This window comes from Panulirus ornatus, chromosome 53 (assembly GCF_036320965.1).
Source record: "Panulirus ornatus isolate Po-2019 chromosome 53, ASM3632096v1, whole genome shotgun sequence".
Taxonomy (NCBI): domain Eukaryota; kingdom Metazoa; phylum Arthropoda; class Malacostraca; order Decapoda; family Palinuridae; genus Panulirus; species Panulirus ornatus.
This window is the reverse complement of record NC_092276.1, coordinates 18,056,328-18,073,645: the sequence shown is the minus strand read 5'-3', so window position 1 is coordinate 18,073,645 and position 17,318 is coordinate 18,056,328. Positions and strand designations below refer to the sequence as shown.

At 42.4% G+C, this 17,318-nt stretch overlaps 1 protein-coding gene across 1 annotated transcript in view; it reads left to right on the top strand.

Moving 5' to 3' along the window:
• Positions 1-17,318, top strand: part of Mi-2 (chromodomain-helicase-DNA-binding protein Mi-2 homolog) — a 238,028-nt gene that overhangs the window by 25,637 nt on the left and 195,073 nt on the right. The window contains exons 5-6 of the mRNA XM_071692638.1: positions 8,590-8,712; positions 8,909-9,109. Of these exons, the coding sequence (XP_071548739.1) occupies positions 8,590-8,712; positions 8,909-9,109 (324 nt within the window). The remainder of the gene's footprint in view (positions 1-8,589; positions 8,713-8,908; positions 9,110-17,318) is intronic.

The window sequence follows — 17,318 nt, the reverse complement described above, 5'->3', positions numbered from 1 at the left end:
TCCCCCACCCTATGATTCATTTCCGCTTCCATGGTTCCATCCGCTGCTAGATCCACTCCCAGATATCTAAAACACTTTACTTCCTCTAGTTTTTCTCCATTCAAACTTACCTCCCAATTGACTTGACCCTCAACCCTACTGTACCTAATAACCTTGCTCTTATTCACATTTACTCTTAACTTTCTTCTTTCACACACTTTACCAAACTCAGTCACCAGCTTCTGCAGTTTCTTACAAGAATCAGCCACCAGCGCTGTATCATCAGCGAACAACAACTGACTCACTTCCCAAGCTCTCTCATCCACAATAGACTTCATACTTGCCCCTCTTTCCAAAACTCTTGCATTCACCAAGTGATTGGTTCTCAGTGAATGTAGGTTTGCGGCAGGGGTGTGTGATGTCTCCATGGTTGTTTAATTTGTTTATGGATGGGGTTGTTAGGGAGGTGACTGCAAGAGTTTTGGAAAGAGGGGCAAGTATGAAGTCTGTTGGGGATGAGAGAGCTTGGGAAGTGAGTCAGTTGTTGTTCGCTGATGATACAGCGCTGGTGGCTGATTCATGTGAGAAACTGCAGAAGCTGGTGACTGAATTTGGTAAAGTGTGTGGAAGAAGAAAGTTAAGAGTAAATGTGAATAAGAGCAAGGTTATTAGGTACAGTAGGGTTGAGGGTCAAGTCAATTGGGAGGTGAGTTTGAATGGAGAAAAACTGGAGGAAGTGAAGTGTTTTAGATATCTGGGAGTGGACCTGGCAGCGGATGGAACCATGGAAGCGGAAGTGGATCATAGGTTGGGGGAGGGGGCGAAAATTCTGGGGGCTTTGAAGAATGTGTGGAAGTCGAGAACATTATCTCGGAAAGCAAAAATGGGTATGTTTGAAGGAATGGTGGTTCCAACAATGTTGTATGGTTGCGAGGCGTGGGCTATGGATAGAGTTGTGCCCAGGAGGATGGATGTGCTGGAAATGAGATGTTTGAGGACAATGTGTGGTGTGAGGTGGTTTGATCGAGTGAGTAACGTAAGGGTAAGAGAGATGTGTGGAAATAAAAAGAGCGTGGTTGAGAGAGCAGAAGAGAGGGTGTTTTGAAGTGGTTTGGGCACATGGAGAGGATGAGTGAGGAAAGATTGACCAAGAGAATATATGTGTCGGAGGTGGAGGGAGCAAGGAGAAGAGGGAGACCAAATTGGAGGTGGAAAGATGGAGTGAAAAAGATTTTGTGTGATCGGGGCCTGAACATGCAGGAGGGTGAAAGGAGGGCAAGGAATAGAGTGAATTGGAGCGATGTGGTATACCGGGGTTGACGTGCTGTCAGTGGATTGAATCAAGGCATGTGAAGCGTCTGGGGTAAACCATGGAAAGCTGTGTAGGTATGTATATTTGCGTGTGTGGACGTATGTATATACATGTGTATGGGGGGGGGGGGTTGGGCCATTTCTTTCGTCTGTTTCCTTGCGCTACCTCGCAAACGCGGGAGACAGCGACAAAGTATAAAAAAAAAATATATATATATGTATATATATATATATATATATATATATATATATATATATATATATATATATATACATTATCTTGTGGAGGCTAAGGTGAAGATTTGTATGGGTTTTCAGAAAAGAAGAGTGAATGTTGGGGTGAAGAGTGTGGTGAGAGTAAGTGAGCTTGGGAAGGAGACCTGTGTGAGGAAGTACCAGGAGAGACTGAGTACAGAATGGAAAAAGGTGAGAACAATGGAAGTAAGGGGAGTGGGGGAGGAATGGGATGTATTTAGGGAATCAGTGATGGATTGCGCAAAAGATGCTTGTGGCATGAGAAGAGTGGGAGGTGGGTTGATTAGAAAGGGTAGTGAGTGGTGGGATGAAGAAGAAAGATTATTAGTGAAAGAGAAGAGAGAGGCATTTGGACGATTTTTGCAGGGAAAAAATGCAATTGAGTGGGAGATGTATAAAAGAAAGAGACAGGAGGTCAAGAGAAAGGTGCAAGAGGTGGAAAAAAAGGGCAAATGAGAGTTGGGGTGAGAGAGTATCATTAAATTTTAGGGAGAATAAAAAGATGTTCTGGAAGGAGGTAAATAAAGTGCGTAAGACAAGGGAGCAAATGGGAACTTCAGTGAAGGGCGCAAATGGGGAGGTGATAACAAGTAGTGGTGATGTGAGAAGGAGATGGAGTGAGTATTTTGAAGGTTTGTTGAATGTGTTTGATGATAGAGTGGCAGATATAGGGTGTTTTGGTCGAGGTGGTGTGCAAAGTGAGAGGGTTAGGGAAAATGATTTGGTAAACAGAGAAGAGGTAGTGAAAGCTTTGCGGAAGATGAAAGCCGTCAAGGCAGCAGGTTTGGATGGTATTGCAGTTGAATTTATTAAAAAAGGGGGTGACTGTATTGTTGACTGGTTGGTAAGGTTATTTAATGTATGTATGACTCATGGTGAGGTGCCTGAGGATTGGCGGAATGCGTGCATAGTGCTATTGTACAAAGGCAAAGGGGATAAGAGTGAGTGCTCAAATTACAGAGGTATAAGTTTGTTGAGTATTCCTGGTAAATTATATGGGAGGGTATTGATTGAGAGGGTGAAGGCATGTACAGAGCATCAGATTGGGGAAGAGCAGTGTGGTTTCAGAAGTGGTAGAGGATGTGTGGATCAGGTGTTTGCTTTGAAGAATGTATGTGAGAAATACTTAGAAAAGCAAATGGATTTGTATGTAGCATTTATGGATCTGGAGAAGGCATATGATAGAGTTGATAGAGATGCTCTGTGGAAGGTATTAAGAATATATGGTGTGGGAGGAAAGTTGTTAGAAGCAGTGAAAAGTTTTTATCGAGGATGTAAGGCATGTGTACGTGTAGGAAGAGAGGAAAGTGATTGGTTCTCAGTGAATGTAGGTTTGCGGCAGGGGTGTGTGATGTCTCCATGGTTGTTTAATTTGTTTATGGATGGGGTTGTTAGGGAGGTGAATGCAAGAGTTTTGGAAAGAGGGGCAAGTATGAAGTCTGTTGGGGATGAGAGAGCTTGGGAAGTGAGTCAGTTGTTGTTCGCTGATGATACAGCGCTGGTGGCTGATTCATGTGAGAAACTGCAGAAGCTGGTGACTGAGTTTGGTAAAGTGTGTGGAAGAAGAAAGTTAAGAGTAAATGTGAATAAGAGCAAGGTTATTAGGTACAGTAGGGTTGAGGGTCAAGTCAATTGGGAGGTGAGTTTGAATGGAGAAAAACTGGAGGAAGTGAAGTGTTTTAGATATCTGGGAGTGGATCTGGCAGCGGATGGAACCATGGAAGCGGAAGTGGATCATAGGGTGGGGGAGGGGGCGAAAATTCTGGGGGTCTTGAAGAATGTGTGGAAGTCGAGAACATTATCTCGGAAAGCAAAAATGGGTATGTTTGAAGGAATAGTGGTTCCAACAATGTTGTATGGTTGCGAGGCGTGGGCTATGGATAGAGTTGTGCGCAGGAGGATGGATGTGCTGGAAATGAGATGTTTGAGGACAATGTGTGGTGTGAAGTGGTTTGATCGAGTGAGCAACGTAAGGGTAAGAGAGATGTGTGGAAATAAAAGAGGGTGGTTGAGAGAGCAGAAGAGGGTGTTTTGAAGTGGTTTGGGCACATGGAGAGAATGAGTGAGGAAAGATTGACCAAGAGGATATATGTGTCGGAGGTGGAGGGAACGAGGAGAAGAGGGAGACCAAATTGGAGGTGGAAAGATGGAGTGAAAAAGATTTTGTGTGATCGGGGCCTGAACATGCAGGAGGGTGAAAGGAGGGCAAGGAATAGAGTGAATTGGAGCGATGTGGTATACCGGGGTTGACGTGCTGTCAGTGGATTGAATCAAGGCATGTGAAGCGTCTGGGGTAAACCATGGAAAGCTGTGTAGGTATGTATATTTGCGTGTGTGGACGTATGTATATACATGTGTATGGGGGGGGTTGGGCCATTTCTTTCGTCTGTTTCCTTGCGCTACCTCGCAAACGCGGAAGACAGCGACAAAGTATAATAGAAAATAAAATAATATATGTGTGTGTGTGTGTGTGTGTGTGTATATGAGGAGATGGACAATTTCTCATGTTTCCTAGTGCTGCCTCGCTGACGTGGGAAACGGCAATCAAATATAATGAATAGATATATAAATGAATAGATATAAAAACATGAGGAAGAACAACAAAAAAAGCTTCCATCAAGCAGGTTATGAAATGAGAAATAGGATGGCATTCAAGAGAAATGGAATTGTTTTGTAAATAGTCAAACAGTAGCACAACACCTGAAGAATGTTAAGAGTTCAGAAAAGAATGGAACTCTAGTAGACTACACTTGTTCAAGAAGCTGAGATTACATGTTACATGTTCAAAAGCTGGATGACAACTGCCCAACGCAGTCCATGGCAGCATCGAACTCACCTCCCTGCACACTCTGGTCTGCTCAGTAGTCCTGCTGCAGCCACTCCCAAGCTGTGATTTAGTTGTGTAGCTGATGACATGTTATACATCACCGTGAGTCACTGAATAACCATGTCACCTGTCATCATGCTTACCCAAATCGGTTACAGCTATACAACCCTCCTCCCTGATCTTAAAGCAGATCAGTGTACTGAAACGGTCCTCCGGATAGCATTTTTAACTCCGCCATGGCAGTGGTTGTCCTGGGCTCTTCTCATTCTCATTTGAACCTTCGGCTCCATCTGTGGGGGAGTCGTTTCTAATGGTAGGTACATAAGTCATCAGATTGTTGTCTTGTGCGTCATTCCCAGTAGCCTCATCCCCAACAGACTCCCGTATGACTGATGGTTGTGAAGTGACTAGCTGCAGATCACGCACGTGACACGGCATGCCGTTGACCTTGACATTCTGCGCTGAGACAACCGTGGCCACCTATCCAATGGAGCTTTGAACATTGCATTTTCTGCTGGGACAGCGGATCCACACTGTTGCTGATCATGAGGCGATGCTGCACGTTCTCTAATTGATCATGCTTGCTTACACTGTCCATGCCGAGCAGCCTGACCTCGTATAAGATTTGATTTACAGGAGCAGAGGAAGGGTTATCACCTGTGGCATCACATTGCAGCGAATGATGGCCTCTGCAATAGAACAGCATATCCATGCCACTATTGTCTTCACTGACCAATGACATCATTCTGATATCCTGTCGATGGAAAGGATGTTCACACAGTGTTATGTGACCTGTATTCTCCAGCAGCTGGCGAATGTGCAGTCAAAATGCGAAAATTTATGGTGTTGTTGGACAGTAACTTTTGGTGCATCATGCTCATAAAACACCGAGTCCAGCTGGTCAGTGACACCAGTCATGTCTTGACGTCTGTGTCTCCTCCAAATGGCATATCGTGATGGGCCACAGTCTATCAGTGTCAGATAGTGCTGGTCCTCGACATGGGAGATGTCCATGCTGACACTATTCCAACAATCTGAAACACCTAATGTCCCTCTTTCCCACCTTACGGGCACTGGGTCAGTAGATTGGTATGCTTTACACCCTTGCACAACGTTGTGCACTTGCCATCAAATGATTGACAGGAAGAGTTTCTGACAGAAATATAGTGTTTGCTTAATGCCAGAATGCCAGCTGGTTTTGTGAATATTAGCAGTCTCACGCTCAGACAAGGCAGAGACAGCCCCGCAGACTGACTGGATGCCTGCAGAAGACAACCACTTGTGCAGCACTCAGTTCAGCACGTCAGCCTTGTTCTCAACAGAAGTGATGAATTTGTTCTTGAGCTGCAAACTGTACTCGCGTATAACTTTCTATCATCTCCAGGTGCTGGTGAATAAGCATCTCGCTGGCAGCTTTTGTTTTCAGATGTGACCTCCTTGACAGCTCATCCATCGACTAGTAGTACATGGTCTTCATATCAGTCATCAACAGCAGCCTTTTGGTCTTCCAGGCGACTGCAAGGTTTACTCCCTGAAGCACGTCATCCATTTCGGCAAGAATGATATGTGAACATTTGTTCTGCAGTAGCCAGCAGACATTCACACTGATGTTGCTGTTCACCTCCAGCATGTCCCCTATTGCGAGAAAAGTGGCGTCCACCCATACAACAGTCTCATCGCAATCCTTATCCCAATGAACTTGAGCTGGATCCAAACATCTCACATGTTTTAGGGTCTCGGCAAGCATTTAGTGCAGCTCTTGATTGGGGAGCTTGCTGTTCTAGGAGGTGGGGACCGCATTAGCTCTTCTTTTCAGGTAGGAGGCCACCACAGACAGCCAGCCACAAACAGGTAAGTGGCTCATGAGGTGCCAACACAGGGAAAACACCATGCGTATTGTCAGCTCCGGCACCTCACCATGATAGTTGTCTCTCTTCCATAAAAGGCCGCTTTGCTCCCCCAGACACGCATGCCCAACACCAGAGTTCTTTTGGACACTTGCTCAGTGGGCTTGCAGACTAGGCTGCGATTTTTGTGGTAGTTCTCAACATCCATAGCATGTGTCATCCTCTCGTCCTCCAGGATGTCATCCAAGTACGAAGAAGTTGCACGATTGATCCTCTTGTCCCAACTCAATTGCAGTACTCAGAACCTTATTTATTACTATGGGTGTAATGCCCCGTACATAGCCCAGCTGCATCAAACAGTACTTCCATCCTTGGAAAGCCACCGTCTGATACAGGCACAGCGAGTGGCCCAGAACTCCAGAATAGTGTTCAACAGACATGGCAGCTCCGTAGCATCACACTGCTTTCACAAAACCATCCACTTTCACGCTGCCACATCTTAGGTCACAGTGAAATCCATTTCATCGATAACAGGACTTGTTGCTACAGTTGCTACTGCTGAAGATGTAGACTCGTCAGCACTAAACCACACATTGTTCAGCATGCACACTGTCACACCATGGAAAACGTTAACACCATTTGTGCTAAGGATGAAGTTCAGATTCAGCGTTCTAGTGACCACCACCAGCACTTCCACTGGTAACGCAACTTCTGATGGCAGCTGGAAGTGCACTACAACTGTTACTTTGCTTAATTACTTTTCACTGCTCACTGTTATCATACAATTTTCCTGGTTCGTCCAGTGGGGCACATGGAGATGTGTGTGATGCTCATTGTGCAACCAGTGTCCACCAGGGCATCACAGCTCACCCTGCCCATGATCAACCAAACTATCGGCAGAGCACCTGTTACTGACAAACCGGAGAGGAGGTTGGCGTTGGCCCCACCTCTCTTAATCCATTTCCTGGGTACGACAAAGTGATATGCCCTCAGCAGCCACAGCATAAGCAGCGTATGTTGCGTGTCCACCTCAGTGACCATTGCATCCAACTAAACAGAAACAGGTGTAATGATTGGGCCAACCACAGTCATGGCAAGTTACAACAGCTGCCTTGACTTTTCAGTGGCACAAGCAGAGCGCTACAGCGTAACACCTGCTGCAGCAGCACCGCCATTCTCCTCAACCAGCATGGCATGAGCGTGAGTCAAGATCTGACCAACTTCCATGGATTCCATACGTGAACCAGCCTGTAGAATGTGGCAGGCAGCGTCAAGTAGGCTGGCCACATAAGCACAGGCCAGGCTGGTGTCAGGTATGTCCACAGACAGTGCTGCCATACAACACAAGTTGGCCAAGTACACATCCACTGATTCACCGTCACCCAGCTTAGGACCAGTGATGCTCATAAATGTAGAACCAGTCTGACGTAAGTGTAGAGACGAGCTATCTTCTTTCATATATCAGCTTGTTGGCTTTTGAACTTATTCAACCACTCAGTCACGTTGTGTGACGGTCCGTTGAACTCTGGGATTGGCTGGACATCCATCACCAGATCACTTACTCCAGTCGCCAAGGCACTGACATCTTCCCCAATAGCAGATATGCTTAGGTAGCTTGTAGGTAGTTGAACAGTAGCACAACACCTAAGACAGTCGAGGTTTAAGAAAAGACTGGAACTGTAGCAGACGACACTTGTTCAAGAAGCTCAGGTTACATGTTAGAGGTTGAGGCTGGGTGACAACTGCTCAACGCAGTCCTCGCCAGTACCAGACTCATCTCCCATACACACCCTGGTCTGCTCAGTAGTCCGGTGGCAGCTAGTCTCAAGCTTTGATTCAGTGGTGTGACTAATGATGTTGGTTACACATCATCATGAGCCACTGAATCACTGTGTCACCTGGCAGTGCACGTACCCAACTCAGTTACAGCTAAACAACAAGTTTATTGGGTGTGGTGTGTGGTGAGTACCATGTGTCACTTCACCCATCATGACAAAATCTCTTTGTAGGCAGTTATAGGTAGGTAGGTACTTATCATCCACTTTCTTAGAATACCACCATCAAAATCTAAAGGTACCACTCTTGAAAGCATTGTAAACAATTGTGGTGTAAAACATTATTTCATATCCTGCTGCTGTTGGAAACAACATGAACCACTTTGAGAAAAGTTGAAAACTCACCTAAGGTTTACAGATTGCACCTGGTCACCCATGCTATTAGAACATAGGCACAGCTAATCAAAAGAATAAAAGTGCAGCTTTCTCCCAGATTGAGCCAGGGAACTAGAGACAAGCTTCAGAAATCATATGGAATAAGACTACTCTTAAATTTTTGTTTTTGTTGCATATTATGACTACTTTGATACTGCAGGTACCTGTGTCAAAGCTTATGATGTTGGTCGCAGCCAAGTGGAGGGAGTTCACTGCTCGTGGTCAAGAGGAGGAGGAAGAAGAATTAGTAGAGGAGGAGGAATTGGAACCAGAACCTGTTCAGGTAAGTGAATTTAAGATTTCCACAATCATTAGGACTGTTCCATTTATATGTATGTGTACTTTTATGTAGTTTTGCTATTATGGTATGGGGTATGCATTAAAAGTTTTCCTGCTTCTCATGGTAATAGAGAACACCAAAAGGCTAGTAATGAAGATAAAGATGTTCTTACCATTTTGATGTGTATATATGTTTTAAGATAACCCCTAAGGGTCGAGGCCGTCCGAGGAAGTCCAAAGTAGATGACGAGGTGGAAGAAGAGTTTGATGATGACAGCGAAGGTGCAGGCAAGAAGAAACGGGGCCGAAAGCGCACAGTTACTGGAGAAAGCAAGGCTAAAAAGGGAGGTAAAGTTCCCACCCTGAAGATTAAGCTAGGAAAGCGAAAGAAAGACACATCGGTGAGTTTGGCAATTTGGGTAAACAATATCATAGTTGAATTATGTATTGGATTTTGATCATAAATTACCTGAAAAGTCTTTTTACAAGTATTCATTTAACATTTTGATGTGTAAAGAGGCAGAGGAAATGTTGTCTACACATGAGCTTACTGCTTGGTGGTAGTGGTTGCCATTTTGAGATTTCCATCAAGGTTTACCTCTTTTTGTTAGTAAAAGCTTAAAATTTTTTTTCCATACAAGCACCAATGTTTCCTTTCTGAAAATTATGGCATTTTGGTTAAACTGGGTGATTGCTTGCCAGGATGTCTTTACTGATGTTAGATGTTCTATATATTAGAACAGCACTGTTGTTTAGTTTCACAATTTTCTCTTATATTGCAGTTACATTACTGTGACTGTGCTTGTGGTGCTTTCTGAAACAGATCTTTATTGGTCCTGCACTGATATTCTGTACCAAAGGTATTCAGATTTTCACATTTCTAGTGCTATACTTTCCTTCCCCAAAAGCTCCTGGATTTGATATTAAGGTTTGTGTGTGAGTTGGAGGGCAGGAGTCTTTGTTCTACCAAGTGAAATGGGGTTTACACCAAGGATATGAACTTTGTCCAAGGCTGCATTGTCTTTTCATGGATAGCATGTTGAGGGAGGTCACAGAAGGGTATGAGAAAGTAAGTTAGGGAGAACTTCAAACACTGGAGATATCAGTGAATGGCTTTCTTTCCTAGAGATGGGCTGTACAAGGGCCTGCTTTTAAGGAAAATGAAAAGTTTGGATTGTGAGGGTCAATATACAGTAGCAAGGATCAGAGCTAGCTGAGAGGCACACTCTCATGGGATTTGGAGAGGTATTCCACATAGGCTACATTCCTTGTCCACTTAGAATTGGTAAAGTACTCAAAAGACTGCATAAGGAAAATATAGGGGAGGGCTTATGTTTAGTGGAAGGATTTTTAGATACAAAATCATCCAGAATAGAACTAGAGGTGAATAAGGTGCCAAAAAGAGTGGCTTTATTAACTGGAAAGTTAGCTATAGATTGATCAAATGAGAAGAGAGGAAAGCTTGAATTGGAAAGGTAAATAGAGATTCTTTTGGTTAGGGACCAGAAAGAGGTATCAGTAGAAGTCAAATTAACCCCTTCTTTTTATGTAGATGTGCTTGACTTTACAAAGAAAAGCTTTGTAATTATTCCAAGCATAAATGAGAGCAGACAGTGATTCATGGGAAGGGAAGAATTTCTGGGCTCAAAGCACTCAGTCTCGGATGTAAATGGTATTAAAGTAGGAACAATGAACCATGATTAGGGGGAAAGAAATTTTGTGGAAAGGATGTATGACTCCATCCCAGCTAAGAGAACCTTCATTGTATATTCAAGACAGCTAGAGGCATCCTGGCCAATGAATTGGTACCATTTCCAATGAAAGCTAGTAAAGAAGGTGCAGAGACATGACACACAAGTTCTTTGAAAGTGCCCAAGTTAGCATTTCAGGAAAGGGGGAAGAGAGAGTGGATGGGCTGTCATAAGTGATAGAGATAGGCAGAAACATTGTATGTATGATGGGAGGATTCAGAGGTGAAAAAAGGGATTGGTTGCATTGGAAGAATGGTTGTGGCAGTTAGGGACTCAAGGAGGCTGTTTTATTGTATGTTCAGTTCATTAAGAAGGGAAAATGAAAGGGTTTCAGATCTGCCAGGACCATCCTGAGCAGAGCCTAATCAATTCTTGTGGTGTACATTGAGATCCCCTGCATGGGCACTTCAGCTCGTAGATGCAAAGATAGAAATGCTCTGTGGAAGGAAGTCAAATGGTCAAAATGTTGCACATAGTTGGAGAAAAGTATACCAAACATAATTGCTGAGTCACAGAGAAGTTTTGAGTAAGATGGCCTCAGCGTTTTGAGACTCAAGATCCAAAATATAAGCAGTCGATGTTTTTGCAAAACACAAAATTACCCTTGGAGTGGAAACAATGATAGAGATTATGGTTGGAGGTTTTATAGTGTAGAGGAGCCTTGGATAGTTCGGCTTCAGAGATCAGGGAAGAAAGTAAACAGATTGCATTTTATAGAGGGAAGTTGGATTTGAGACTATGAATGATGTAGAAATGAATAGCAAAAGAGCTAAGTTTAGGGGTAGTGTCAGAGGGGATGAAGCGGGTCACAGTCACTTGAAGTCAGTCAAGGGGGTTGTGGGAGCCACTCTTATCTCCTCGACCAGTGACACCACTATGATTTAGCATCAAAGAATCATGAAATTGGTTTACTTTTATGATTTTGAGCATAAAGATATGAAGCTCTGGATTAGAGAGTAAAAAGTTGATATATGTGTGAGTTAGTGGATTAGATTCCAGGAACACATGTGCTAAAATGGCAGGGCTATTGTGAAGCACTTCATATAAGTCTTGCTAGAGGAATAAGACTCTTCTCAGCTGCCACCTGCATTACATGGCTAATGATTCTTGGTTCATATTTGATTGATTTCTACCTTACTTCAAGTTCTTTTCAGTTTTTTATTGTTGCTCCATGCATGGTTCTTATTTTTCTTGGCATTACATTGAATAGTCATACTAGGTTTTTGGATGGGCTGTCTTAAGTTTTTGCCCAGTTTTGATTTTGACCTTATTTCAGGTTTTCTTTTAATTTTTTTTTATAGTTACTCCTTGCATGTTTCCTGGCAGTACAATGAATAATCATACTAGCTTTCTGGATGAGATGTCATAAGTTTTTGTCTGATTTATTTTTGGTATGTTTCATGACATTCTTGAAGACTTATAAACACTGTATCTCCCTTATTGAGAGGCTTTTAGGTTTAACACAGTTTTTTTTATATTTTCAATTTGTTGCCATGCATAAAGTATCACATATCTTGCTCTTCTTTCTGAGCAATATAGTTGCACTTCTTTCAGCCTTTTATGGTAGCACATATGTTTCATCCCTTGATTTTGCTTGTGTGATGCTTCTGAATTCTCTATGATATGTTTATATTTCAAACTATTTCATTGGTGACCAAAAAAAACCCTATTCAGTCAAATAACATCCCTATTCAGTTTTGCTTCTTATACACACATTAAACATTCATCAGTAGAGAGTTACATAGATGCAGAGACCACATGAACCCAAGGTCCAAGTGAGGCGGTCTGGCCATAACACTTCTTTTATATATCTTTCTATATCTCTGACACTTGTTCCCTTCTGACACTATCCCAAAGAGGGTGGCCACAGCAACAGTCTTCATAACTAGTAAATGCCAATGCCTCACCCTTAACAGGTCCCTGGCAAAGGGCAAGTCTAGTGCAGTGTTTGCAGAGGCTTCTACTTAAAAGATAAAAAGATAAAAGGTATTCCCCTTAAAAGCAATAGAAGAAAAGGATATCAAAGCAAAAGCTCCCTCCTCACCCTCCACTCCCTCAGGCAACACACTGGACAGACAGAAGACAAGTAAAAAAAATTACCTTGCAGGATTGATATGCTTGGACGAATTTTTTTAGGAAAGTTACAAGGTAGAACAAGCATGCATCCCATCACTTTTTGTTATAAGGACAATGATAAGGATAAACTTAGGTGTAGGCTCTTGAGTTACCTTGTCTATATTATTCCTTATGGTAGAATGATGCAGTAATTCTTTCTTACTCACTCAAAGTAGGTGACATGGGTTAATCAATGTTGGTATGTTACTGCGGCATGGCCAGGGAGAGATTGGTGGTTACGAAGGTAGCATGATATACCCCTATATTTTTTTTTTTTTTCTTTATACTTTGTCGCTGTCTCCCGCGCTTGCGAGGTAGCGCAAGGAAACAGACGAAAGAAATGGCCCAACCCCCCCAATACACATGTATATACATACGTCCACACACGCAAATATACATACCTACACAGCTTTCCATAGCTTACCCCAGACGCTTCACATGCCTTGATTCAATCCACTGACAGCACGTCAACCCCGGTATACCACATCGCTCCAATTCACTCTATTCCTTGCCCTCCTTTCACCCTCCTGCATGTTCAGGCCCCGATCACACAAAATCTTTTTCACTCCATCTTTCCACCTCCAATTTGGTCTCCCTCTTCTCCTTGTTGCCTCCACCTCCGACACATATATCCTCTTGGTCAATCTTTCTTCACTCATCCTCTCCATGTGCCCAAACCACTTCAAAACACCCTCTTCTGCTCTCTCAACCACGCTCTTTTTATTTCCACACATCTCTCTTACCCTTACGTTACTCACTCGATCAAACCACCTCACACCACACATTGTCCTCAAACATCTCATTTCCAGCACATCCATCCTCCTGCGCACAACTCTATCCATAGCCCACGCCTCGCAACCATACAACATTGTTGGAACCACTATTCCTTCAAACATACCCATTTTTGCTTTCTGAGATAATGTTCTCGACTTCCACACATTCTTCAAGGCCCCCAGGATTTTCGCCCCCTCCCCCACCCTATGATCCACTTCCGCTTCCATGGTTCCATCCGCTGCCAGATCCACTCCCAGATATCTAAACACTTCACTTCCTCCAGTTTTTCTCCATTCAAACTGACCTCCCAATTGACTTGACCCTCAACCCTACTGTACCTAATAACCTTGCTCTTATTCACATTTACTCTTAACTTTCTTCTTCCACACACTTTACCAAACTCAGTCACCAGCTTCTGCAGTTTCTCACATGAATCAGCCACCAGCACTGTATCATCAGCGAACAACAACTGACTCACTTCCCAAGCTCTCTCATCCCCAACAGACTTCATACTTGCCCCTCTTTCCAAAACTCTTGCATTTACCTCCCTAACAACCCCATCCATAAACAAATTAAACAACCATGGAGACATCACACACCCCTGCCGCAAACCTACATTCACTGAGAACCAATCACTTTCCTCTCTTCCTACACGTACACATGCCTTACATCCTCGATAAAAACTTTTCACTGCTTCTAACAACTTTCCTCCCACACCATATATTCTTAATACCTTCCACAGAGCATCTCTATCAACTCTATCATATGCCTTCTCCAGATCCATAAATGCTACATACAAATCCATTTGCTTTTCTAAGTATTTCTCACATACATTCTTCAAAGCAAACACCTGATCCACACATCCTCTACCACTTCTGAAACCACACTGCTCTTCCCCAATCTGATGCTCTGTACATGCCTTCACCCTCTCAATCAATACCCTCCCATATAATTTACCAGGAATACTCAACAAACTTATACCTCTGTAATTTGAGCACTCACTCTTATCCCCTTTGCCTTTGTACAATGGCACTATGCACGCATTCCGCCAATCCTCAGGCACCTCACCATGAGTCATACATACATTAAATAACCTTACCAATCAGTCAACAATACAGTCACCCCCTTTTTTAATAAATTCCACTGCAATACCATCCAAACCTGTTGCCTTGCCGGCTTTCATCTTCCGCAAAGCTTTCACTACCTCTTCTCTGTTTACCAAATCATTTTCCCTAACCCTCTCACTTTGCACACCACCTCGACCAAAACACCCTATATCTGCCACTCTATCATCAAACACATTCAACAAACCTTCAAAATACTTACTCCATCTCCTTCTCACATCACCACTACTTGTTATCACCTCCCCATTTGCGCCCTTCACTGAAGTTCCCATTTGCTCCCTTGTCTTACGCACTTTATTTACCTCCTTCCAGAACATCTTTTTATTCTCCCTAAAATTTAATGATACTCTCTCACCCCAACTCTCATTTGCCCTTTTTTTCACCTCTTGCACCTTTCTCTTGACCTCCTGTCTCTTTCTTTTATACCCCTATATTATGATGATTAATTAATTGAAGTATTCAGTACTGGAGAGGGACAAGTGACAATCAAGCCTAATTTTGAAGATATTAAGGTTGTTGCAAACAACATTTTCTGGGGGCTTATTCATCCCATCAAAAATGCCAGTAAAGAAATGTTTCATACAGTCCAAAGAGAGAGAGAGAGAGAGAGAGCACCTATGATAAGATTTAGGCAAAATGTCAAGGCTAGCATGAAGTGGTCATTGCTCACTACATGTCTTTCATCATTTATAAGATTCTTCTCAGTTGCCACCTGGATTAATTAATCATCGATTCTTAGGACAACCATATATCAAGTTTTCTTTTAGATGTTTCTGTAATTATTCCTTGTGTGCTTCTTATTTCCTCCGGCAGTACACTGAATAGTCATTTTAGCTTCCTGGTTGGGCTTTTGTATATTTTTGTCTAATTTATTTTTGGTACATTCCATGGTATTATTGAAGACTTAACAACCCTGTATCGTTCCTGTTGAAAGGCTTTCAGGTTTTCCTTAATATCTTGAGTTTGTTACCATGCTGACGGTACAGCTCTGGTGGCTGATTTGAGTGAGAAACTGCAGAAGTTGGTGACTGAGTTTGGAAAAGTGTGTGAAAGGAGAAAGTTGAGAGAAAATGTGAATAAGAGCAAGGTTATTAGGTTCAGTAGGGTTGAGGGACAAGTTAATTGGGATGTAAGTTTGAATGGAGAAAAATTAGAGGAAGTGAAGTGTTTTAGATATCTGAGAGTGGAATGGAACCATGGAAGTGGAGATGAGTCACAGGTTAGGGGAGGGGGGCAAAGGTTCTGGGAGTGATGTAGAATGTGTGGAAGGAGAGAATGTTATCAGGGAGACCAAAAATGGGTATGTTTGAAGGGATGGTAGTTCCAACAATACTCTATGGTCGCAAAAATAAAAAATGTAGGCTACAGTATGAATTCTGTTGAACTGCAAAAGATAAATTAGGAAAAAGACGGGTGTAGTAATATCTGATTATCTAAAACCTGGTATGGAGTGCACAGAAGCAGTGAAAAGAACTAATAAAATTCTTGGATTCATTGATAGGGCCCTTGAATATATATTCAAGTCCAGGGAAAGCGTCATAACGTTTTACAATTCATTGGTGTGCCCCATCTTATATGTGTTCAGTTTTGGTCACCCTACTAAAAACAGACATAGAATGGAGAGAATGCAGTGTTGAGCTTTGAAGATGACTTCTGGGATGGGATGAGAAATAAATCTTTCAAGAGCAGATTGAATGACCTAGATTATTTAACTTAGAAAAGAGAAGGTTGAGATGTAATCTAGTAAAATTATTCAAAATTATCAAAGGCTATGGTAATCTTGAATTGTCAAGTTACCTAAGAATTGGTTCATGTGATTTCACTCAGTGTAATGGATACAAACTCTTAGGCAAATGTTATATCTCGAATGAGAAGAAGAACTCTTTCTTTAACATAATTGTTAAGATGGAGAAGGATTTGCCAGTTAGAATGGTTGGAAGCAGAACTATAGATATGTGTGAGAATAAACTTGATAAATATTTAGCTTCAGGTCCACAACGTACATTATTTCCACCACCTTAAGTATCTTTATACCTTCTAACTTTTACCACTTTAATGTGTGAGTTTCTGATATCAACCACTATCACAAACAGCTTCGAAAGGACTCAATGGTCCGTTGCTATTTGAATTCCTTTGTATCACTCTTGAACTTGAAAATGCAAGAAGCACAAGAGAAAATACCTCAAATAGCTTAGGCCCAAGACTGTTCAGCACATTGTAAGCATCAGAAATATTATGGGATTTTTTTTTTTTTTTCATACTATTAGCCATTTCCTGCGTTAGCGAGGTGGCGTTAAGAACAGAGGACTGAGCCTTTGAAAGAATATCCTCACTTGGCCCCCTTCTCTGTTCCTTCTTTTAGAAAACTAAAAACGAGGGAGGAGGAATTCCAGCTCCCTGCTCCCTTCCCTTTTAGTTGCCTTCTACGACACACAGAGAGTATGTGGGAAGTATTCTTTATCCCCTATCCCCAGGGAGGATTATGGGATGTACAGTAGAGAAATCTAAGAAAATGCAAGACAGATGTTGTTAGAGTATGCCAGACTAGCAAGGATGATTGGTGGTTATTTGGTTTGTGGCCTTTATCCACTTGGTTTACCAACAATCATTCTCTGGAGCTTGGGATAGAAGCCCTCCAATTTCAACCCAAGTCACTACATTAAGCTGTATTTACTGCAGGGGCTATGCAGCCTTATTTATTTATTCATGTATTTTTTGTAACATGGATGTATAAACATCATTGGTTTAGTAGGCCAGAATATACTTTAGTAGGATTTAGAGAGCAAAATGAGGCATCTTCATTCGTCCACATATCATATTCAAGTCCATGTATTATATTTAATTGC